The 23259-nt window shown below is 40.1% G+C and overlaps 2 protein-coding genes across 5 annotated transcripts in view; one reads left to right on the top strand and one right to left on the bottom strand.

Moving 5' to 3' along the window:
• arhgap29a (Rho GTPase activating protein 29a) overlaps positions 1-4763 on the bottom strand; it is a 47010-nt gene extending 42247 nt beyond the window's left edge. For 2 of the 3 annotated variants that reach the window (XM_061239444.1, XM_061239446.1), the window contains exons 1-2: positions 4614-4763; positions 2320-2681 (exon numbers count right to left, since the gene is read on the bottom strand). In XM_061239444.1, coding sequence (XP_061095428.1) covers positions 2320-2590 — 271 coding nt within the window. In that variant the 5' untranslated portion in view covers positions 2591-2681; positions 4614-4763. Of the gene's footprint in view, positions 1-2319; positions 2715-4613 lie in introns of all 3 variants that reach the window. The other variant, XM_061239445.1, reaches the window with a different exon arrangement.
• Positions 4764-7750: 2987 nt separating this feature from the next.
• Positions 7751-22546, top strand: abcd3a (ATP-binding cassette, sub-family D (ALD), member 3a). 2 transcript variants are annotated; one of them, XM_061239743.1, is made up of 23 exons: positions 7751-7944; positions 8663-8699; positions 9429-9527; positions 10153-10241; positions 10642-10711; positions 11891-11988; positions 13034-13157; positions 13519-13575; positions 13688-13830; positions 13972-14041; positions 14220-14289; positions 14540-14637; positions 15132-15223; positions 15360-15451; positions 18240-18315; positions 18495-18558; positions 18767-18844; positions 19028-19093; positions 19313-19402; positions 19826-19945; positions 20300-20404; positions 20614-20670; positions 21626-22546. In XM_061239743.1, the coding sequence occupies exons 1-23, from the start codon at positions 7835-7837 to the stop codon at positions 21701-21703; spliced, it is 1983 nt and encodes a 660-aa protein (XP_061095727.1). In that variant the 5' UTR covers positions 7751-7834; the 3' UTR covers positions 21704-22546. The 2 variants fall into 2 exon arrangements, with proteins under 2 accessions (XP_061095727.1, XP_061095726.1); XM_061239742.1 differs by lacking the exon at positions 10642-10711 and adding an exon at positions 11274-11343 and having other exon boundaries at positions 7752-7944.
• The last annotated feature ends 713 nt before the right edge of the window (positions 22547-23259 follow it).

The raw sequence follows: 23259 nt of genomic DNA, 5'->3' as shown, positions 1-23259 counted from the left end.
GAGTCCGCACTACAGCAGGACAGCTAGTTCTGGTCCCAGCCACCATAAGAACACCAGGCTGACAGCAAACACGCACGCTACAAGTTCAATCCCTTTCAAAATCTGCACTTATTCCAACCTTTTTATGTGCGTTTTAGCAACATTTAGAATGCCACTGGGACCACACAATAACATCTGGACATGATTGCTTATGGGGATAAAAGCCTTTTAATTAAAGAGGCTAGCTTTATTTTATGAGAGCCTTTCATGATGCCCCGCTGCCAACTATGCCTTGCTATTTTCAGTCTTATAAGGTAATGGTGCAAGAGGAAGTCTGAAGCAACTCTTACAACATGCTGCTAAAAGTCTGAAAGGCTGTGTTTCCTACGAACACAACGTTCTGGTATCCTCAGAGCTGCCATATCAGCACTTCTCTCAGGAGACAGAATGGAGGGGAATTGCTGTGAGACTTCTGTTCTTCACAACATCACAGACAACCATGGGAGACCACTAACCAATATATTTTAAAGATATTTAGATATTCAGAGGTTTCTGACAACCTGCCAGCTTTACAATGGCTAGTAGAGGGGCAATTGTGGGTTTGTGGTCCAAAGCAATCAAAAAAAATAAAAAAATACAATTAATGTAAAGGCAAGACAGTGACATACGCTTTCAGAGGCTGTACATTACATTACATTATTGGCATTTGTCAGACGCTCTTATCCAGAGCGACGTACAGTTGATTAGACTAAGCAGGAGACAATCCTCCCCTGGAGCAATGCAGGGTTAAGGGCCTTGCTCAAGGGCCCAGCGGCTGTGCAGATCCTATTGTGGCTAAACCTGGATTAGAACCACCGACTTTGCGTGTCCCAGTCATTTACCTTAACCACTACGCTACAGGCCGCCCTGTACATATGAGAAGTATTTATTCATGGTTGTAAACAGAAGAATCTGTTTTTATATCGTGTTTTTTTCCATCTCAATTGAAAAGCAGCACAAGCTATTCATTCCTAGAAGTGCATATACAGTGGGCTCCAGAATTATTATAATAAATGAGTTTTTTTCTTAAAACTTGGTGACCCCAAGACACAACAAATATCTGCAATTCTTAAACTGCGATCCTTGGGCTACGTATGGCCTCCCTCACCATCTTCCTTACTGTCCATGGGGATAATATGCACTTGCATCTTCTTCCTGGCAAGTTTGCAACCATTCCATATGTCTTACGCTTTTTTATTTATTGCACTTCCAGTGCCAAGTGCTATGTTTCACCATTTATGCATGTTTTGGTACCCATTACCCAACTTTCGATGGTCAATTACCATCCGTGTGTTCTGAATTGACAGTTCTTTGGCTTTTCCTATGCTGATGGTTGACAAAGGTATTTTGCAAACCTCATTTTTATATTCGAGTGAAAAAGGAAGTGATGGAATGACACAATATAGTTCCTTTAGACTTGTATTTTGTCAATTGTACTGTCAATTTCACTTTGTTTGATTATATTTTCATTAGTTATTAGGGGTGCCAATAACTGGCACCTGTGGTTTTCAGAAAAAAATAGATTAATAAATAAAAAATATTGAAACGTGAGAGTAAATGTATTGAAATAAAATTCTGGTTATCCCAGAAAGCATAAAATGAGCTGCTTTGGAATAGAAGAGAAGTGAGTAAAGATTAAGTCTATTTTTATTCCTTGCTTAAATCCACAAACCTGTGATTGATTCAATACCTGCCAGTAGGTTATCAGAAACTTCTGTAAATATCTACAGCCTTCATTGCACACAGAACTGTCTGTGGCAATAGAAAACATGCACTATAACTGAAAACCAAAAAAAATATTCCAAGACAGTGAACCATCTTTTTAAGCCAAGGCAAGCCCATTCCAATGAACTATATTCTGAGAACAATTTGTACTGGCTAAGGCAAAACAGAACTTCATTGGAAAGGGACGTTTAATGAAAACAGGGATCAACAACCAAACACAAGATGACGAGCACATCATAATCGGTAAAATGATGGCCTTTCAGAATGCTTCAGAACCAGACAGACGACCATAACACTGACTGACCACTAGACTAGGCTTATCAGCAAAGACTGGACCAGTCACTGCTTCCATGTGCAACTTTCACCCATGAGAAGATAAAGAGGGGTCACTGACCGAGTGGATAAGGCCAGGTCTGTTTACAGGCAGAAGGACAACTCTGAGCTTCCTGACTGCGAAGCACGACAACTACGCAACAGTACTAATGAAGAACAAAGAGACTCTGGTATCCTCTGCAAAGTTTCCCCATGTCCAGAAGAAGAATTCCAACAACACTCAGAAGGACACGTCAAACCCACCTTCAGAATTAAAGGCCTCCTTGAGCCGCAGCAGTACGTCGGCGAACTTGCGCACGTCATTGACCAGCTGCATGATGTAGTCGGGGTCCACAGCCCGGATATCCACGGCGCCGTCCGAGCCGGAGCTCACCGAGCTCAGAGAGCTGCTCTTGGTGGTGCGGCCCATGCCCCAGGTCCCCGATCCGCCCGACAGGGGGAAGAAGTGCGAGTTGGAGAGCCGCGAGATGCCTAGGGAGCGCTTATTCCCAGCGCTGTTGCTCTGCCGTAGCATCCCGGCGACCGCCACGGAGTCCCCGCCCTGGAACGATTCTGGCCGCGTTACCCTCGGATTCCGCGAGACTCCGGATCGAGGAGAGCTGCACCTGCAGTGAAGAGATCCTCTTCAGAAAAGGGAACTATAGAGGAGAAACAGGAAGTGGAGGCATTGCTTCACAGGGAAGGAAAAAATATCACTTCCAGAGCCGGGTTGCCAGAAAACCACAGAAAACACACCTGACCATGTTTCACAAATTTTGAAAAGACACATAGAAACAATTGCTTTCATATTAGAAGTTGAAATCAACAGACATGATCAAGCAAGGTACATGAAACCTGATGGGTTGCTCACAGTAACAAGGTGTCTATACTAGAAGATTTTCAGACGCCATGTCTGTCGGAGATTTGCGGGATGATAAGTGCTTAAAGGGATGTCAAAGCCACCTTTCATTTGGGTGGAAGTAGAAAATGATTACAGGGCCAATACAGGCTATCATCTAACCATCTAATCTGAACTATGTGGAAGCCTTAACTGAACTTCCCCAAACCTGTCTAGTCCAAACATACATTACCACCAGCACCTGAATGACAATGGCAGGCACCAAGTAGCACAAAGTTAACACACTTCGAAATTCTCTGAATACCTTTTCCCCCATGCAAAATGAAATAACATGTTAGTCATCATGGTAAAATGCTGAATTCCAATTCCTGTAACAAGACTAAACTGCATACCATCGCAAAGAAATAGATGAAGATAAAGATGGCCCCAGTTATCACACACTAAAGAGAGAAGAATAGGTGTCTTGCATCCAAACTGCAATACACAATGACAGTGTAGACATATTTTCCATAGTTCACCCATGGATAATATATGGTTTCATTAACTGATTTATCAAGGTATAGAGAGATTTACACATTCTAACATTTAAATCGGCGTCCACTTCTCTTCCAAGTAATAGATATCAATAAAAGCATACATTCCACAGAAACATTTTTAGGATCCATAACATTGAGGAACTGGCAGTACCCAGAAACTGTCCACTTATCGCAGGTAAGCTCCACTTATTGCTCAAGACCAGCATTTTTCAGGCTATCGGTCAAGTGTTCACATATAATTGACAGACTAATTCGAATGTCAGGAATTAGTAGAACAATTCGAAAAAGTGAAATATGAACCATGTGGTCACAGCACTATGACCACATGTTCAATCATACCTCCCTATACTAGCCTACATCTAAATCGGATTAGCAAGCGGGTAATTAAACCTTCTGATAACAAGGTGACCGATAATGTCCCTTCAAGCAGAAAACATGCTTACATGGGAATATTCCCCAGCAATAAATTCAAACTCAGTTGGTAAAAATAATAGTATTCAACAATATACATAACGTTTCGATTACCGTTTACAACCTCATCGACATATGTTTCTTAAAAATTACAAAAGTACATAGTTCACTATTTTTTGGAAATAATCTATTGCCCCGCATGTCGGTCAGTCTTTAAATAAGTAATTCCACCCGTTAATTTTAACAACGCTTTTGGTAACAAATAGCCTATGATATTGAAATGGGTAAGCTGGAACATAACTCGCGCAGCTGGCCATCTCTAGCCAATGCTGACACACTCAAAATAAAACAGAATTAAATCACAGTCCGCAACTACGTCATGCGATCGCAGAAAACTTGTTTTCAAACAACTGCATTATATCGGCTTCTGTTTTAGCATATTCATTTCCACTCAAATTATCTGAATTATCCCATAGAGCTTAATTTTTTCGTCATCGTTTCTGCAACTAGGCTACAGCAATACCGGGAACTGTTACAGTTGATGCACCGTGCTGCACATCACAAAACTCCATTCTCAAAACAAATATCTGAGATGTCCTTTGGATAGTGTAAATGTCCCTTCAAATATTTAGGGATGCTTCGGCTAAATTAGCTAAAGAAAGTAAAAAAACGCATAAATAAAGAGAAATCTTCACCATGACTGGTTACAACTAACAACACTTCTGCATCAACTGAATTACAAAAATACTCACTTGCGTTATAATCCTGTAACATCGCACTTGAGAGAAAATCCAAAAAAAACGGTCGATTAATGAGTACACATAAATCCACGTTTATAAATCCCCCGTTGTAGCGATTCTTCCTTCCTCTCTGATACGACTGTTTCACTTTTTGCGCAGCGAGCTACCTCATACTTGTTAAAAATTAGGAACCGCAGTTCGGTCTGTGGCAACAATCCCCGCCCTCTGTCATGTGACACACAAAGAAACTTCTAATTGGCTGCAAAGAAAATGGGGAAGGAAAGATTTCGTTCGAGCTTACCTCCCCTTAACAACAGGTGTTATCTGTTGTCATGTCTCTGTAAAACCTGTAATTTTGTGATCTGAGACCAATTTTCATAGCAGGCTTTTAAATTACTAAGCGAGCACAGTCTGAAAATTTAAATATAATTATAAAATACTTCATGTTTTGGTAGTTTCTTCATTAAAAGTTTATTTTGAAAAGGTCAATGTTGTCAGATTGCTTGAAAAAACGTCTAGCCTAAAACCCAAAATAAGGCGACATTAGTTTAAACTATGTTAATATAATATGTTAATCATGTTTGTGTGCTAAATCAATAGTGATGAATCCACTTATGTACCTAGTAGCCTCTGTTTTTTCTTTTCCTTTTTTATTTTTATTTCAAAACAAAGATACTTAACGTTTTGAAAACATTAGTGAAAGCTGTTTCAATAACTTACTTTATTTGCTGCCGTCATGATTCACTGAAACTAATATATACTGAAACTAATAACATAATTAACTCAGACATAATGATTTTATTTGCCCAGTTCAGACAAACATATAAGACACATTTCACAGGGGTCCATGGGGTTTTCATCCTACACTCTGGCTCAAGTACACAAGATTGGCCCAAGATTCTCACCGCTTAAAATCAGTCCTGGTGATGTTTAGCAAAGCAACAAACAAAACCTGAAATATATATGGACAAAGAAAATGTAAGATAGGACTGTCTGCATTCTTTGTTGTCACAGCACCATTTATAGGGTATAGTTAGTTAATCTTTGGATCATACCTCTCCCCATGTTTAAGCATAAGACTGATGGTGAAAAAGCCAGTCAGCTGATTTAAAAAATCACATTGCTTGCTGGGCTGGTAGCGTGCTAAAGCTCACCACATTGCATCATTAATATTTGGTTTGAAGCATTATTGCATCTATTCCTAGAATAGTGTTGCAAATTCCCTCTGTTAGCTTTCAGTACCTCATCAGATATGAAGCAGGACTGCTGAGTTCTGTGGTCAGTGAAATGCTACATTCCGTGCTCAGATACATCTACGGGCCTGGCTGACTGGAGCTGGAGCCCTGACTGCGAGTTCATTATATACATTCATTCCTCAGCAGTTTTTATTTCCATTCATTGCATACCATTCCATACACCTATATGCAAAGGTTTCATATTTATGCATATTCCAGTTTAATGTCAACTGTTATTCCTTGGAAAGTAGCCGACTGTATAATGTTAGTTATTTTAAAGATTTAAAGCTTATGTGATGGATCATATACATATTTTATGGAAATGGGAAACATAAATATACAGCTTCAGCTGACCAGTGGCACAGCACTACTGCTGACTGGACACCTCATTTTACCTGTCAGATTGTTTGTTTGTACACCTCTGATCTGATACTCTGAAAATGAATATCAAATGCAAAAAGAATTGGATTGTTGTTGTAATGTATTTTTTTTTATTACAGGTTTATTGCCCAGGATTATGTACTGATGTGAGTGTTCCCAGTGAGGCCAAAGACAGTTTCACAAATCTATATAATTTGAATGATTAGTTGCCGTCACAAACTCAATCTTGCCAAAAGTGAGGTGGTCTACATACCAGCTACCTCCTCCGCTCTCAAGGATCTTTCCTTTAGTCATGGCAAGACTCGTGGTGTCATCTTGGTGAGAAAATTGCAATTGCAAGGAGATGCTCTACAAAATCCAAAAAAACATTCCTCTCCTATGTTTCTGAGTTGATTGTCCAAACCCTTACTTTGCTCTGACTGGAAAACAGCTGGTCTCCTGGCCAAAGCTATCATGAACATTGCTGTTCATCTAATCTATAATTAACCAAAGTACATTCATGTCACATTCATTTCCCTCCATTGCAGCTGCCTGGATAAAATAGGATTATCTTATGGTGCAGGAAGAGCACTCTTTTCTCTGCATTCTATTCAAACTTTACAGTACACTCCTGCTAGACCACTCTGTTCCTCGAATCACCGTGCAGTTGGCTCTTTTTTAGGTCCTTCCTTCCAGTTACAACCTTTCTCTACTCTGCCCCCCAGTGGTGGAATGAGCTCCACACTACAAGCAGAATATTATTCGCCTTAGCGTTCTGTTTTACCGCTTCTTGTGACCCTAATGTATAGTGTATGCTAAATGCCTTAATGTACCTAAATGCCAACCATTTATAAATCACATTGAATTTAATTATCAGCTTTTTTTTTTTTACAATTTCAATAATTAGATATTACACGAGTAGGTTACATAAAATTACTCAGTCGCTTCACTATGGCTTTAATTGGAATACAATTTTACTTCTGTAGTGTACTACTTTTTCAGTCTTAACAATGATGTCTTCATTTTATTTTTATTTTGGGCTTGGATTTGTGGAAACAGTCATTTAGTCATTCAGTTTTGGACTGGCATTAATACATCCATCAAGCCATGCATTAAGCACCTATTATTCAGAACATGAAGATAAATGCATCAAAGATGGACAAGAAGCTGCTATACACAAAGTAAAAAGAATTGTGAGTCTCGCACGCGCTGTGGCTCTATGATCCATCTAGTGGACTACATGTTTATTGCAACAGGCTTTTCGAACGCTGTAAAATGACTATTGCCTTTACAGTGTAACTAAATTGGTCATGTTTATCAACACATTAGTGCTTTATTTCTAAATATATTATCCCAAAATGTGGGCAAATACGTTTTTATTTCATTTCAGTCAATTGTTTTGGTTAAAAGTGAATTGAGTAGGTTATTTATGTTTAGTGATTGGAGTTCTAACTCTGAGCATCACTGTGAAGGTCACGATGCAGTGAATTGAAACATGATATACTGAATTGACACTGAATTTGGCGCAGTACCAGTAAAGAACAGGTCGCAACGCCCGCAACGTGTTTGCTGTCTTCTGTCCCTCCCAACATCCCAGCATGCAATTTGCTGCTCTCTGACCGGCTCATTGTCGGAAACATGGCGGCCATCAGCAAATACTTGACAACCAAGAACTCTTCCATTGCTGGTGGTGTTTTACTAGTTTTGTATTTTATCCGACAAAGACGGAGGTCAGCTAAGCCTAACGGGTATGTGATTACTGCAGATTCACAATCGTGATTGATTGCCCTTCGCGACGCAGTTCATGTATGACAATTGACCGTTTGTAACATAACTGGATAGCGTAGCTAGTGAACTAGCCACAGAAAGTCTGCGCGATCAGTTTAGAATGTTAGCCAGTAAGTTAGCGCAGATTACTCCAAATTTGGATAGGCTATCCTTTCATGTTGAATTTTTAAAACCCCATATTGACACACTGCACCGCGGTGCAAACTTCACGAATATTTTTCTAAGCTGTGCACAATGGATGCATTTATTGCCACAGGAAAGATAGCTAATCAGTGAAATATTACAGCTACAACAAGCAGCAAAACAATACCGCTCTTCATCACTGTTCATGGTCGAGCATACATTACGATTATTTCATCTAAATGTTTTGCGTATTGTAAATGCGAATATGTGTGAATCCTAACAATTATGTAAACTGTAAACTTTCCTTTCCTTTTGGCTGTCACCATCAGAAAGAAATGTCAAGCATGCACATAAATCCTCTGTCGTAATAATTATGCGTCAGGCCAGCATGCGATGTTTAGTGTTACTCGCGTTGGCTTATTTATAGTTTGCGTTTCATTCATTGTCGATGATATGACACCGACTGTGAAGTGACAACAATATCTACATGTTAATGAATTTGTTTCACAATTAAGTGTATTTCACCTGTTCGTACCGTTTCTGTTTTCTTTGCAGAAAGAAAGGGCTTTCAGAGCTGCAGTTGAGCAACGATGTAAGCTTCTATTTCAACATTTCACGTTCTACCAGTGTGACAAGTACAAAAAAAGAAACGTCAATCAACGTCTTCGCCTAAATTTTAAGGCTGCCACCTTACATGAGAAATATATACACTCAGTGAGCACTTTATTAGGTATCTATTAGACTTATTGATTCTTAGACATCTTGGTCTTCTGCTGCTGTAGCCTATCCACTTAGAGGCTTGATGCATAGTGTGTTCATAGATGCTCTTCTGCATACCACTGTTGTTATGCGTGGTTATTTGCATTCCTTCACTTTCCTGTCAGCTTCGACTAGTCTTGCTCCTCTGACCTCTTGCATTTTTGCCTGCAGAACTGCTGCTTACTGGATGTTTTTGGTTTTTCGCACTTTTGTTTGTGAACATTCCAGGAGATCACCAGTTTCTGAGATGTTCAAACCACCCTGTGTAGCACCAACAATCATTCCACGGTCAAAGTAACTTAGATCACATTTTTCCCCCATTCTGACATTTGGTCTGAACAAAAGTTGAACCTCTTGGCTACGCCTGCATGCTTTTATGCATTGAGTTGCTGCTACATAATTTGCCGATTTAATATTTGCATTAACAAGCTGATGTACAGGTCCACCGAATAAATTGCTCACTGAGTATAGCCGATGAATCTTACTGTTTATAATTGTCATATTATGCTTGTATGTGCAGGAAGAACACAGCAATATGTGACAGTTCATGTTTTCTCTGCAGAAAGATGCAAAGAAAGACAGGGCAGCAGTGGACAAGCTATTCTTCTCACGACTTTGCCGGATCTTGAAGATCATGGTGCCCAGAATGTTCTGTAAAGAGGTGGGCCTTTTTTCCATTTTATTATCATCACCTCTTATACACCGCTCAATGCTACAGAACATCCACAAACTCACTAATTTCACAAACATGTGAACTGAATAGAAATAATTAAATCTGATGGAGTTTATACAGACTAGCAATGTTATCCAATTGGGAAGAACAACGTAAAATATAAAAATGGAAATGATACCCTGTGAGACTTCACTAACACTGATGTATCTGTGATACCAATTTAATTTCTAAGTGATTACTTTTTGTCCATTACTCATGACAGTGTTTATAAGTTGTGGTTCTTTTGTTGCTTTTTAATATTGTTCAGTGCTGTCTAAGCAATATCACATTAAGCGTAAGCTTTTAATTAGTGTTTTAAATCTATTCTGTAGCAGCATCAAATAACAGACAGAGTCCACATGTTTTCCGATAACTGCATAATTTGACACGTGTCTTTTGTTTATTGGCATTTTACAGCTGAATTGTTCATGCTGTACAGCTGCTGATTAATCTCATTATTCATTAAAACATGTTACAACTGTGTATTAATCTGTGCTATCAAGCCATGCTCTCAAATACACCATGTACTTAAGTGAGTGTGTAACTTAACCCCTTCTCTGAACCAATGTCGCAGTCTGGGTACATGATCCTCATTGCCGCCATGCTGGTGGCTCGCACATACTGTGATGTGTGGATGATCCAGAACGGAACTATGATTGAAAGGTAAGGGCCTGTCCTTGCACATTACCACACAGCTTTCTCAATAAACAGTGGGCAGTTGGTGAAAAGTCAGGGTCATCTTCCCATTGAAGTTTTGGACCTAATAACAGATTTATTTTGTTGCCCAACGTCTACGCCTAGGCAATCCTGGTCCTGTCTCCTCACCCTAGAGATTTCCTGCAACCTACCAATGTGCCCCACTCTCTGCAATTCCTATAGTCCCCTTTTTATATTCTTGTCACTTAGACATTTTCTCTTTAAATATATTTCCTTAATGTTATTTATCTTTTCCTTTAGAAACCTTGGTTAATCGCAGTTAAAGATTTCAATGCTTTTGACATTAAAAAGGTAGATTCAGTCATTTCTCTGTGTAAATTTTAATTACTTTTTTAATCCATTGCAGTGGTATCATTAGCAGAGATATCAGGCTGTTCAAGAAGCACTTTTATTCCTATATTACTGCCATACCTCTGGTAATCATTGTTTTTGTGGCTTTGGTTTTGAAAGCACCGCAAGACATAATCAATAACTGTGTGGACTTTGTGTGTTAGTTTATAACATAATCCACGATGAGCATATTAATCCTATCATGGCACTGACCAGTTAGTTTACAGCAGGGATGAGCAACTTGGGGTCCTCAAGAGTCAAGAACTGCTAGTTTTCCACCCTCCCTTTACCTGGGACTCAGGTGTGAAGACAGTCTGGTCGATCATTAGCACTAATTACCTTGGAGAAAAGAAAACCAGGGCTGGATTTGGATTTAGATTTGAGGTCCTGAGTTGATGATCCCTGGTTCACAGTAATCTCAATGCATATCTGTTTCTGTTGGTAGTGAAGATGCCTTATACATATTGCAAGTTCTTCTGTACATTATTCAACATGAAGGGTATCAGGATTTCAAGGCGCAACAAAGTTTGAGGGTTCCAGTCTTCTTGCAGAGTAACAGTTGCAGTTCCTCTGCCCTTTTCCCACTGCTCTATGTCCTGCAGTAGATGTTTGACTGTTTGTTCTTTTTGTGCATGTTGTGGTTTGCAGTGCAATAATCGGTCGTTCGACTAAAGATTTCAAGAGGTACTTGTACAACTTTATCACAGCCATGCCTCTTGTAAGTTTGCCGTTTGACAATTCTTTGTCATTTTCATATCATATGCAATTTACTTGTCCTACATTCAGTAATAAAATAACTAGGCTATGTCAGACCTTCATGAGTCATATGTTGCCTGTCTTATACATGTTGATGTAGAATAAATACGGGACTGAGGGACTTTGGACAGGAGTTGAAATTGGATATGCTGTATTCAAGTAATTATAGTGATTAAGCATGTTAGGCCGTGGCTGGTATACTTAGAACCTAACCCTCCTGCTCTGATCCATGACAAAATCCAGCCTTACTGCCAGAAAACTGTAGCTTACTTGCTTATTCATACTCAGGTATGTTTTGTGAGGAAAAATTAAGCATTTAAATTTGAGTATGTTTATGATATGTGTTTTCATATGATGTATATACCATGTGGTTATGAGTAATATTTTGGCAATGTAAAATTAATGTAATTATTCATTTGCACATAGAAATACTTGAGTATGGTATGACTAACAGGAGAACTGAAAATGATTGAAATTGATTAAATTATTTTTACCTCTTTTCATTTCAGATAGCCCTGATTAACAACTTTTTGAAGCTGGGGCTCAATGAATTGAAACTTCGATTCCGAGTGAGACTCACCAAGCACCTTTATGACGAGTACCTGAAGTAAGTCCTGCGGCAAATGTTTTCCCCCTCCTGAGAAATGAGCGCCTTTATGTCCAGCCAGTTTACCACCTGCCCAAACCGGAAAAGTGGGTTCGTTTTTTTAACAAAGAAAACACCATGAAACTCTGGACGTCACATGCTGCCGTAGATTTAATCCAACCAAAGTGCTTTATGGAGTAAAGATGAAAAAGTCTATATGTCTGCCAGAATAATGGGCCTCATTCACGAACATGCGTACAATCAAATTTGATCGTTAGTTGTTCTTATGAGCATATCCACAAACGTTTTAGAAAAAATTTTTTTTTTTAAAGTTTTTCCTCTGAATTTTATTCTATGGTGAATACATGTATTTTGAAGCGTGCAGGAAGGGATATGCATGCAATGTTTCTATTTAGAATGCTCTATTATTCATACAAGTCATATTAAGTGCTTACAGACCTCATGTTAACAATTATTTATCAATACTATTTTTAATATATTCATATTAAATATGCTATTTATTTTTATTGCCTTAACATCACATTTCTCACTTTTTATCTCACTTTCGGTTTAGTTTAGTTGGAAGAGCACATTTAGTAGTTTTAGTTTATTTAAAACTCATATTTTTTCAGTTTGGATTGTTTTCTTTTTTCTCCTATATAAAGGCCACAAGCATGCAGCCAAGCCCAGCACTCAGTAATGGCATATGTCCATTTGTTGCTTTTGGATTACACTCCTTGGGGAGACAGCGCACACAATTTATGGTGGCTGTTTTCACACAACCCTGAAGGCCGTGGTGTACTTTTATATGATTGCTAGGTTGTTCCCTAGTGCAAATCAACAAGAGTTGTTGACAAACTATTTCCACTCATCTCTGATACGACTAGGATCTCAGAATCGAAGGTCTGAACCTGTTTAATTAAATTCCACATTGGTTTTTCATAAGAACAAAGAAAAGATTTTTGCATGAGGCCCAATGTGTTTAAAATGATTTTTGATGCTTATCACTGCTATTTGTACTGCTATGCCTAGTACTACAATATATTTTAATTTATTCCTCTGCTAGAGGTTACACCTACTACAAAATGGGAAACCTGGATAACCGCATTGCTAATGCTGACCAGCTGCTGACACAGGATGTAGAGAAATTCTGTAACAGTGTGGTGGACCTCTACTCCAACCTGAGCAAGGTATAGCCAACATTTCACTCTCTTCCCTTTTTAAGTTGCTATGTAGTACTGAAGAAATCTTATTTAATTGTATATAGTATTTCATGTTTGGAAATAATTCAGACATGCATTTGATTAGCATATTTCCAAATGTAAAATATGTGTAGAAATGGATAAATGTTAATGTACTATTTATTTTATGTTTAGGAAATATTTCAAACACATTCATTTACCTACATAAAATTACATTTGCAATTGTGTCTGTTCCAAGTACAAAATTGAAAGACCTTTGTAACTGTTCAGCAGACATAACAGGAAAACACTGTTTCCATCTAAAAATAGGCTTGGACTGAAGTTTGTATGAAATGTTTCTGTCTTCCAGCCGCTCCTTGACATAGGCCTGTACATCTTCAAGCTGACAAGCGCCATTGGTGCCCAGGTATGTGTGATGGTATCTCACCCGTTTTGGATAGTCTCGTTGTTCTGTAGTCCAGTCCCATGTTCCTTATAAGCATGGCATAATCAGATGCGTTGTGTGTCTTTGCTCTCAGGGCCCTGCCTGCATGATGACCTACTTGCTGATCTCCGGGCTCTTCCTGACGAGGTTACGTAGACCCATCGGCAAAATGACAGTGACAGAGCAGAGATACGAGGGAGAGTACAGATACGTCAACTCCCGCCTCATCACCAATAGGTGGGTTCTGAATCCCGTCTGGGCACCAGGTTTATCATTACTTTCATGAACTCATGGTGAAAGCGACCCATTTTGTGCTGCGGCTGGGGGGCTTTGCACTGGTGTGTTGTGCTTTCCTGACAAACATCACATCTCTTACAGCGAAGAAATTGCCTTCTACAACGGCAACAGACGGGAGAAGCTGACGATTTACCACACTTTCCAGAAGCTGGTGAGGACGTCACTCGTATTTCTCTCATACCTGGCTTTGCTGTTGGCTAGTTAGTTAAGATCATTTTAAAGGGTAAAAACTGTAGAAAATGCAAGAAAATGTATTGTTGGGAATAGACTGTGTGATCATAATGAAGGACTGTTGTTTAAGTGTTTCTTGTGCTTTGGTTGGCTTTCAGGTTGACCACTTGCACAACTTCATCTTCTTCCGTTTCTCCATGGGCTTTGTGGACAGTATCATTGCCAAGTGTAAGGACCAGTGTTATCTTGATTCTCAGTGTCTTTGCTAGGAGGGCTCAAGTGTTGCCTGATATTTCCAAGACTTGTCCATACAAAACTCATTGTAGTCCAGGACTAAGCTTAAGCTGTGTCTGTGAAACCAGCCCTTAGTGTTTCAGTTGAGAACATAGTAAAGCTGATGAGTAGGGTTGTGTGGTTCTCTGTTGAAAGGCCATGTATTGGTGTTCATTATGGACTTCTCTGTTCTCTTTCTTCACAGACCTGGCTACCGTGGTGGGCTACCTGGTGGTTAGCCGGCCCTTCCTGAATCTGTCTCACCCTCGCCACCTGCACAGCTCAACTTCAGAACTGCTGGAGGTGAGGGAGATATTAAACCTTCTGAAAGGCAGCTGCCAATATGAGCAGTGCAGTGGATTGTGTGGTCATAGTAGACAACAGCCTGAATCAAGCATTCTTTAAATCATTGCATTACATTTTATTTACCTTTAAATAAGTGCTTGTATATAAAGAACCATTACAGCTAACATAAATGCTAACATAAATTACACGCATCAGTTCCCACTATAGGTCTCTGGATGGGTGCACAGTACAAATGCCTGTACCCCGTCCAAAAGTGTAATGTTTTAATTCAAAAGTATATTTTGGATTTTACTTTAGACATTGATTTATTTTGATTTATTTCTGATGAAACAAGCCTGTTCGTTTAGTTATTTAGCTAATTTGGCTGATTTATCCAAAGAGACTCGCAGTTGGGGGCATTCCGCCTGAAGCAATGTGGGGTCTTGCTCAGGGGAGTTAGTGAGGCGTGAGATGGTTTCTGTTACACTACCCGTGTTAACTCTTCCTTGCAGGACTACTACCAGAGCGGGCGTATGTTGCTGCGCATGTCTCAGGCTCTGGGCAGGATTGTGCTGGCTGGCAGAGAGATGACCAGGCTCTCCGGGTGAGTCTCAGGTGTCTCCTGGGGTTCCTGCGCTTTCCTGTGAAAGTACTCTCATGCTGGAGTAATGCTGTCAGGAGCCTGCTACTCTTCCATTCCTTACGAAGCAGAATCTCACAAACTCCTGTTTTTTCCGCAGGTTCACGGCTCGGATTACAGAGCTTATGAAGGTTCTTAAAGAGCTGAACTCTGGAAAATATGAGCGCACCATGGTCTCTCAACAGGACGGAGGTAACCTTTTGAGCTTTGGCATGTTATGTTTGTGCTTTTTAGTAGCAGGATGATTTCAGTGTTTACCTTCCTGCATGTGACTAGACATGTGGCCAAGGACACAAATGAGCATGTGCAGTGAGCAAAACTATTATACTTCTTGGAGCCCTGTGTCGTGGACTTGTCCCCCGTAGGTTTATATTGGTTTCACTGTCTCTCCATATTATATACTCTAAGGCAGCGTTTCTCAACCTTTGGGTTGGGTCGCGGGACGTTCTGAAAGGGTCACAGACTGAGTAATAAGCTACAATGGATAAATTTCTTTAAAATACCGCTAAATCTCCATGTACACCTGGTACCAGCTCACAACAAACGGACGTGCGACCCGGATTTTCTCAAATATGGATTTACTTACACTGTGAAGCATGGTGAGCGTAAGCCGTTGTGTGTGCTGTGCAATGAAGTACTGGCCAATGAAAGCATGAAGCCTTCGAAATTACAGAGACATTTAGAAACAAAACACGCCAGCCATAAGGATAAACCTCTGGCCTTTTTCCAAGGTAAGAGCCAAAATCTTGAGGTGTCCCTGAAGACATTTGAACGTGCACGTACCGTGCAGGAGCAGGCACTGCGTGCATCCTATCTGGTTTCCTACCGAATCGCCAAGAGTTAAAAGGCCCACACAGAAGAGCTTATCCTTCCATGTGCAATAGACATGTACCCTGCACTCATTGGTGAAAAAGAAGCTGCAAAATTAAAGACAATTCCGTTGTCTAATGATACAGTTCATCGGAGGATCTGTGACATGTCTAATGATGTTGTGACATGTCTCTCCACCAACTGTTTCACTTTACAACTTGATGAATCCACTGACGTGGCTAACCGTGCCATTCTTTTGGTGTATGTGCGGCATGTGTGGAATAATGATTTTGAAGAGCAGTTTTTGTTTAGTGCAGATTTGCTGAAATCTACCACTGCAGTAGAGATGTTTTCTGCAATGGATGCATATTTGAATTCAGTGGGGCTCTGCTGGTCAAAGTGTGTTGGCGTGACAACGGATGGGGCAGCCTCAATGACAGGAGCTTCACGAAACATTGCGAGAGGTCGTGAAAGTTGTCAATTACATCAAGCACAGCGCAATGAATGCAAGGTGTTTTCAAGCCTTCTGTCAAGAGATGGGTAGCGGCCACGAACAACTGCTTTATCATGCCGAGGTCTGTTGGTTATCCAGGGGCAAAGTGTTATCCCGAGTTTACGAACTCAGAAACAAATTGGCAGCATTTCTAGCGGAGAAAAAGTCAGAGCTGGCAGAACATTTTAACGATGACCTGTGGATCGCACGTCTCTCCTATCTTGCTGACATTTTTGATCATTTGAACACTCTGAATGTGTCATTACAAGGGAAGGGACACAACAGATTTGATCAAATGGACAAAATCCATGCATTTAAGAAAAAGTCTGGTCCAAGCATGTTACCAGCGACAGGTTGGACATGTTACCGAACGTGTGTCATGAGGTAAAAAACCTGATGGATACAGACAGAGCTGAAAAGGGTCATGCGATCTCATTTGGAGAGACTGCACACGCGCTTCTCTGATTATTTTCCAGAGGAGGAGAACGCGCTGGCTCACGCTTGGATAAGGGACCCTTTTGGAACTGACGTGGAAACGGTGGCAATGTCATCCGAAGCGGAATCTCAATTGGTGGACCTATCATGTGATCGCGGCCTGCAGAAGAAGTTTTCAGAGTTGACTTTCCCTCAGTTCTGGTGCAGCGTTGTGCACGAATATCCTGCCCTTGGCCACCATGCAATCAGAGTGCTTTTGCATTTCAGTACCACCTATTTATGCGAAGCTGGATTCTCTGCCCTCACGCAGCTAAAGAACAAATACAGAAACAAACTTGAATGTCGAACATGATCTTCGGATCTTCAATCACCCCACATTTTGACAGACTTATGAAAGGGAGACAGCCCCAGATATCTCATTAAGAAGTTGATTATAACATGTAAGTCCATCATGTCATTATTGATAGGCCTACAATGCGTATTCCTTATTAAATGTGTATTCATATTCATGTATTCATGTGTAATCATATTTTTATTTTCTAAAATAAATTGTCAAATTATTGGCTTGATGAATAAGCGCTGTTAATTTGCTATTGGGTCGTGACTGAGTTGGTATATTGAAATTTGGGTTGCAGGGGAGAAAAGGTTGAGAACCACTGCTCTAAGGGCGACTGGCTGCAAGTGAGAGGCTGTGTTGTCAAGATGGCTTCTAATACTCTTAATTTGGTCTTTTTTGTTTTCATAGCTAGTATGCATAACAATGCATGATTTAAAAGTATAGTTAGTGTCATTGTAAAATGTACAGTAATGAAATTAGAAAAATTGTGTATACATCTGAATTACCCACTGAATGAGTGGTCTTGTGTCGGGATCCGTTGGGTTTATATTGGGTTATTTTTGCGAAAAAAAGTGAATCTTTTTATGCTATTTTAGGGGTATCCATGACAGAGAAATGGCACAATACCAAAATCAGTAGTTGGCGTGCCTGTTGCCATTGTAGTAGCTCTAACGTTCTCACTATAATGTAGCTAGCCATAGGTTTTTCCCTTGGTTTGGAAACTGTCTGGCCCCCCCAAGCTCGCAACAGAGCTCCCACTGTTTCCTGGGAAATATAGGCTTTCCATTAACAATATGGTAATCCCACATGTAACATTAGCAGCAACATAATATTAGCAGCAACATCTAAAACTGTATTGCAGGGTAATTTTTGTATGATCATTGTTGTGAGTTTTTGTTTTGAAGGTCAAATGGACTCACGAGAGAAACTCACTCTGATCCCTGGAAGTGGACAGATCATTCATGCTGACAAGATCATTAAGTGAGTTTGTGAAATGCAACAGATATATTCAGTTCTATTGCAGTAGTCATTTATTAAAGTTTTCAGTTTTTCAAGGGCTGTTTCACTGATGTCTGGGTTGGCAGATTGCTGCCAGAAAAATTATTTTAATGCTTTTGAAGTGCGGACAATATGCAGCAATGGAAGTGTTTCTGTTTCAGGTTCGACCATACGCCTCTAGCAACACCCAATGGTGATATTCTCATCAGGGACCTTAGCTTTGAGGTGAGTTTCTGTCTAATCATTCACATGTGCCATCAGTTCATTAATGAACTAAAATAGATTAATCAATACTTTGTACCTAAAGTTAATATTCTTTGTGTATGTGAAATACATGTAGACCTTGGTTCAAATAAGTCTTGTTAGACTGGATGTCAAAATTGAATGTGCAATTTGTAAAACAGGGTTTAAAAACCTTTTTTTGCCCATTTAGGTAATGTCTGGGACCAATGTTTTGGTCTGTGGCCCGAATGGATGTGGGAAGAGCTCTCTGTTCAGAGTTCTTGGGGAGGTAGGTAGAAATGTATTTGTATTTCTTTTAGCAGCCCTTTATTCCAAATCTATGTTTTACTCACTTCCCTCTTTTGTGTTGGGTAATGTGAATTTAATTTAATTTATTGAATTATTTGAAATCATTTTAAGGATCTCAGGAAACGTCTAAGGGTAGTAATTGGCTGAATTGCGTCTGTCTTAGCTTTGGCCTCTGTTCGGTGGAAGCCTAACCAAACCTGAGAGAGGGAAACTTTTCTACGTGCCGCAGGTAAGAGACCTCAACGCACTACCTTCAGCAGAGTGCTTCTCCTTGAATCTGTCTTTTACAGAGCACTTTCTGAATACAATGTATATTCTATTTATTTATGTCAATATGAAAGTGTCAGTGTGTAAGTAAAAACTGATATCTGTTCTGTTGTTTTCAAGCCATGTTGAATTTGATGGGCCTGTTGGATTTAAGTGAGTGATCGGGTAAATCTCATTATAGAGGCCGTACATGACCCTGGGAACCCTAAGGGATCAGGTGATCTACCCGGACACCTTTGATGACCAGAAGAAGAAAGGGATTTCTGATCAGGTACATTAGCGTTTGGGCTGAGGAAATTCACTGAACATGACTAATATGTAAGAATATGGGCACCCCCAAGTGGCACATTCCACAAATGCAGCTGTGCTTTGTGCGTTTATGCGCTCCACAGGTAAGATCTAACCTACTCCAGTATTGGACCTCCTGTGCAGTATTTCTTTCTGGTTACCAGTTCTGCGGACTGCATGTCAGCGACAAATACCTATACAGGGGCTCAGCTGGTGTATCTATGAGCGGGACACAAGTGGTCCTGTGTATTTTGGGTGTGTGCGTGTACATGTATACTCACTCTTGAAGGTATTGCAGACATTGCAGCATCGTGATAGCCGTGTGTGTTTTAGTTGCCCGTTGAAGTGCAGTTGGGGATACCCTCCATTCAGTCAGGTGATCAGTTGTGCGTGCGCTCTGGAACAGGTGCTGAAGGAGTACCTGGACAATGTCCAACTGGGACACATCCTGGACAGGGAGGGGACGTGGGACTCTGTGCAGGACTGGATGGATGTTCTCAGCGGAGGGGAGAAGCAGAGGATGGCTGTGAGTTTGGGAGGAGTGCAATAATGTTCGACAGGCCTTAGAAATTGCTTTTATCATGTTTTAAAGCTTAATTACTCCACCTCCATCAGCACTTCTCTAAATCAGGATAGATCATTGACACAATGAAATATATTTAATTAGCACTGCCATGTCTTTATTATTATACTTTATTATGTTGAATTTTATTGTACATGAGAAGCACTCCATACATAATTAGTGTAACCAGTGTATAATGTAGAAAAATGGCAGAATTACCTCTTCTAATCATCGTAATAACATTCTATGTTGCAATAACAATTTAACGTATTTCATAATGGTATTATAACAGAGATGTATCTGTCTTGCTGTGTCCAGATGGCTCGCTTGTTCTACCACAAGCCCCAGTTTGCCATTCTGGATGAGTGCACCAGTGCTGTCAGTGTGGATGTGGAGGACTACATCTATAGCCACTGCAGAACGGTACAGGTCCTCAACTGGCCCCTGCGCTTGCTTGTAGTCTCATCAAACAGGAGGATTTTTTTGGCACAGCACCCTTCAAAATAAAAGCCCTCTCTCAGTTCACACCAATGTCAGAATAATCCAAGTTCCTGATTGGGGCTAATTAATCTGGGACTCATGGGGTTTATGCAGTCTATGTTAACATTTTACGCTTTTTCGTCGTCTTGCAGGTTGGCATCACCCTTTTCACAGTTTCACACAGAAAGTCCCTGTGGAAGCACCACAAGGTAAATCCCCCAGATCGTGTGGTTTTAATTGATGCTGTGGCATAGTGTCACCATTTTTCATTCTGCCTAGGAATGGTGCTGGCTATCTCTTCTCTTCTCTGTAGTACCTGTAGTGCACATAATAAAAGTATGTCTACATTTTGCATACAATCAAACCCGCTTAACATCCATCCTGGACCATTTCATTTCTACTAGGGGATGTTATTAGAAGTGGAGTGCAACAGTGACATCACTCCAGTTTTTTTTTTTTATGAGAATTTGCCACATGTGCTGTGGTGCTGCATCTAAATTTGGAATTAAAATTAAACATAAAAGTAGTCCCATCATATTTCATATTTCATGAATATAACCAATTCCATACCAATTTCTTTTATTTGCAATTGTTTTGCACATTATTCTGAAATGAAATAAAACATGAAGTTCATTAGGAGACTATGCATAGTATTGCTTTAACAGAAACTATTATTACATGTAAAAGTTATTTGAGCAGTTTCTCATGGTAAATGAGAAATTTATATAGCGCTTTTATCCAAAGCGTTTACAATTGATGCCTCTCACACACACTTGCACAGCAATGATGATGGACTGCCCTGCAAGGTACCAATCAAGTCATCGGGAGCAATTGGGGGTTAGGTGTCTTGGGACACTTCGACACACCCAGGGTGGGGGATCGAACTGGCGACCTTCCGACAGCCATACGAACACTCTTACCTCCTGTGCTAATTACCTCCTAGTTTGTTTGAAATCTTTTCATGCAATATTTAAATATTCCTAAATGCATCCCATAACCTGTAATAATGGTATGTGTCCCACTGTGAATCTGTGAGAAGCGGGATACTGGGATCACAAATATATTCCTTAAATGCTGAGGTATTCGTTAATAATGGTACTTTATGTCTCCCACTATGGATACTGGGATTGTGGGAATGTAACGCGGAGTGTGTGTTGTCCTCAGTACTACCTGCACATGGACGGGAGGGGCAACTATGAGTTCAAACCCATCACTGCGGAGACTGTGGAGTTCGGCTCCTGAAAAAAGCGTGGATTCAGCACGGCACACCAGGAGATGTTCATTAATTCTGCACTAAATCAAGTTCCAGTTGTAAACTAAATTATTTTTAATCACTTATAACTGTTAGCTTTGACACTGTATTTAAAAAAAGTCCACAAGTCCAATAAAAAAAACAAAAACGTTTGTTGTTAATGATTGTACATAGGTTGTCGCTAATATCTTTAATATTGTCCGGATGGATACAGTGCATTGACCTCATGGGCTAATCTGAAATTAATTATGTTTTCACCACTTTACAGGGATTCGGTTGAGTTTTTAACCAGGAAAACCTAGTGCACACTGGTGTAAATGCAAGAATCTTGTTTAAGCGTTCTTGTTTTGTCTATTACAGGGATAGGGCTACCCTGTTCTTAGAGTACTAGATGCTGCTGGTTGTTCCAGTCAGTCCAATAGTTCCCTAATGGGAAGAGTCATCATGCCACATCTGTACTGATGTTCATGTGCCTACGGCGCGACATAGCTAATGATTGAAAGGCCTTGTAAATGCGAATGATCGAGAGTGTTCCAGGGGAAAGGTCATTCGCCCTAGCTTTAGGAAATCGAAGGGTTGTGGGATCCGCCAACCTTGAGTCTTTCTTTTCTTTCATTAATCAAATTAGATGCCTGTTTGCCTCTTTCCAGTGTAACGTAACCATCATCTATTGTAAGTCAGTTTAGAAACTGTTCAAAAATAGAAGACTGAAGCTCATGGTTTTGTAGTGGTAACCGCAATAATGTATGAAGACAGTACTCCCAGATTAGCGCATGGACCTGGTTTAAGCTGTAAACTGTACATTTTCATTAAAAGACTTGATCTAAAACCTCTTTTGTTGTATTTTAATTTCTTCAAACTGGCTGTTGGTGGAGGAAGAGAAGTCAGTGGGGGCTACTCCTATGCCAGAGGTAATCTCTGTGAACGTCCTGTAACATGGGCACTGAAACATGCTGGGGCAATACTGCTGACAGTGACTGAAAAAAACTGAAAGATCTCGCCGATTAGATGGTCAAACTCCTGGGTAAAACACCTCACATTGGCTGTAGCATGCTCAGTGTAGCTGATGTCCCAAACGATCTGTTTGGTTCCTGCTGTATTTTGAAGGGAAGTCTGGAGCCTGTTTTGTGTGTATTTATTTTTATTTTTTTATCTGAAATAACTGGATGATTTCGGCAAGCAAAAGGTTTCAGATTTGATCTCTAGTGCTGAGTCATTGCTCTGTACCTGAGTTTTGCATAGAGGCCCGCCTTGTCTAGGAATGTTGCCAAGTTCCTCTGGGTTAGAGGTTGATCGCTTTATCAATGAGTTATGAATGTTTTTCACTCAACTTCGCTGCCTACGTGGAGTATTTTGGATAATTTCCTGCTTAAAAATACACTTAACAGTCCATTCTTTCTTGGTTGACCATACCTTCTCTGGTAAGAATAAGGTGACATTGATAGCCTCGTAGAGATTGATTTTAGTTGAGGTTCAGATTGTTGTTTCTGAATGTCCAGTTCCTGTTCCTTTGTTGCATGCAAAAATAATTGATAATTTTAAATAA

Source organism: Conger conger, chromosome 4 (genome assembly GCF_963514075.1).
Source record: "Conger conger chromosome 4, fConCon1.1, whole genome shotgun sequence".
Taxonomy (NCBI): Eukaryota; Metazoa; Chordata; class Actinopteri; order Anguilliformes; family Congridae; genus Conger; species Conger conger.
The sequence above is the reverse complement of the archived record's forward strand: the minus strand, read 5'-3'. Positions and strand labels throughout refer to the sequence as shown.

Excerpts from the sequence above, each read along its gene's own strand:
- abcd3a (XM_061239743.1), top strand. The coding sequence starts at position 7,835 with ATGGCGGCCATCAGCAAATACTTGACAACCAAGAACTCTTCCATTGCT. Across the intron at positions 13,831-13,971 it reads TCCCGCCTCATCACCAATAG|CGAAGAAATTGCCTTCTACA; the intron begins GTGGGTTCTGAA and ends CATCTCTTACAG. Across the intron at positions 20,405-20,613 it reads TCTATAGCCACTGCAGAACG|GTTGGCATCACCCTTTTCAC; the intron begins GTACAGGTCCTC and ends GTCGTCTTGCAG.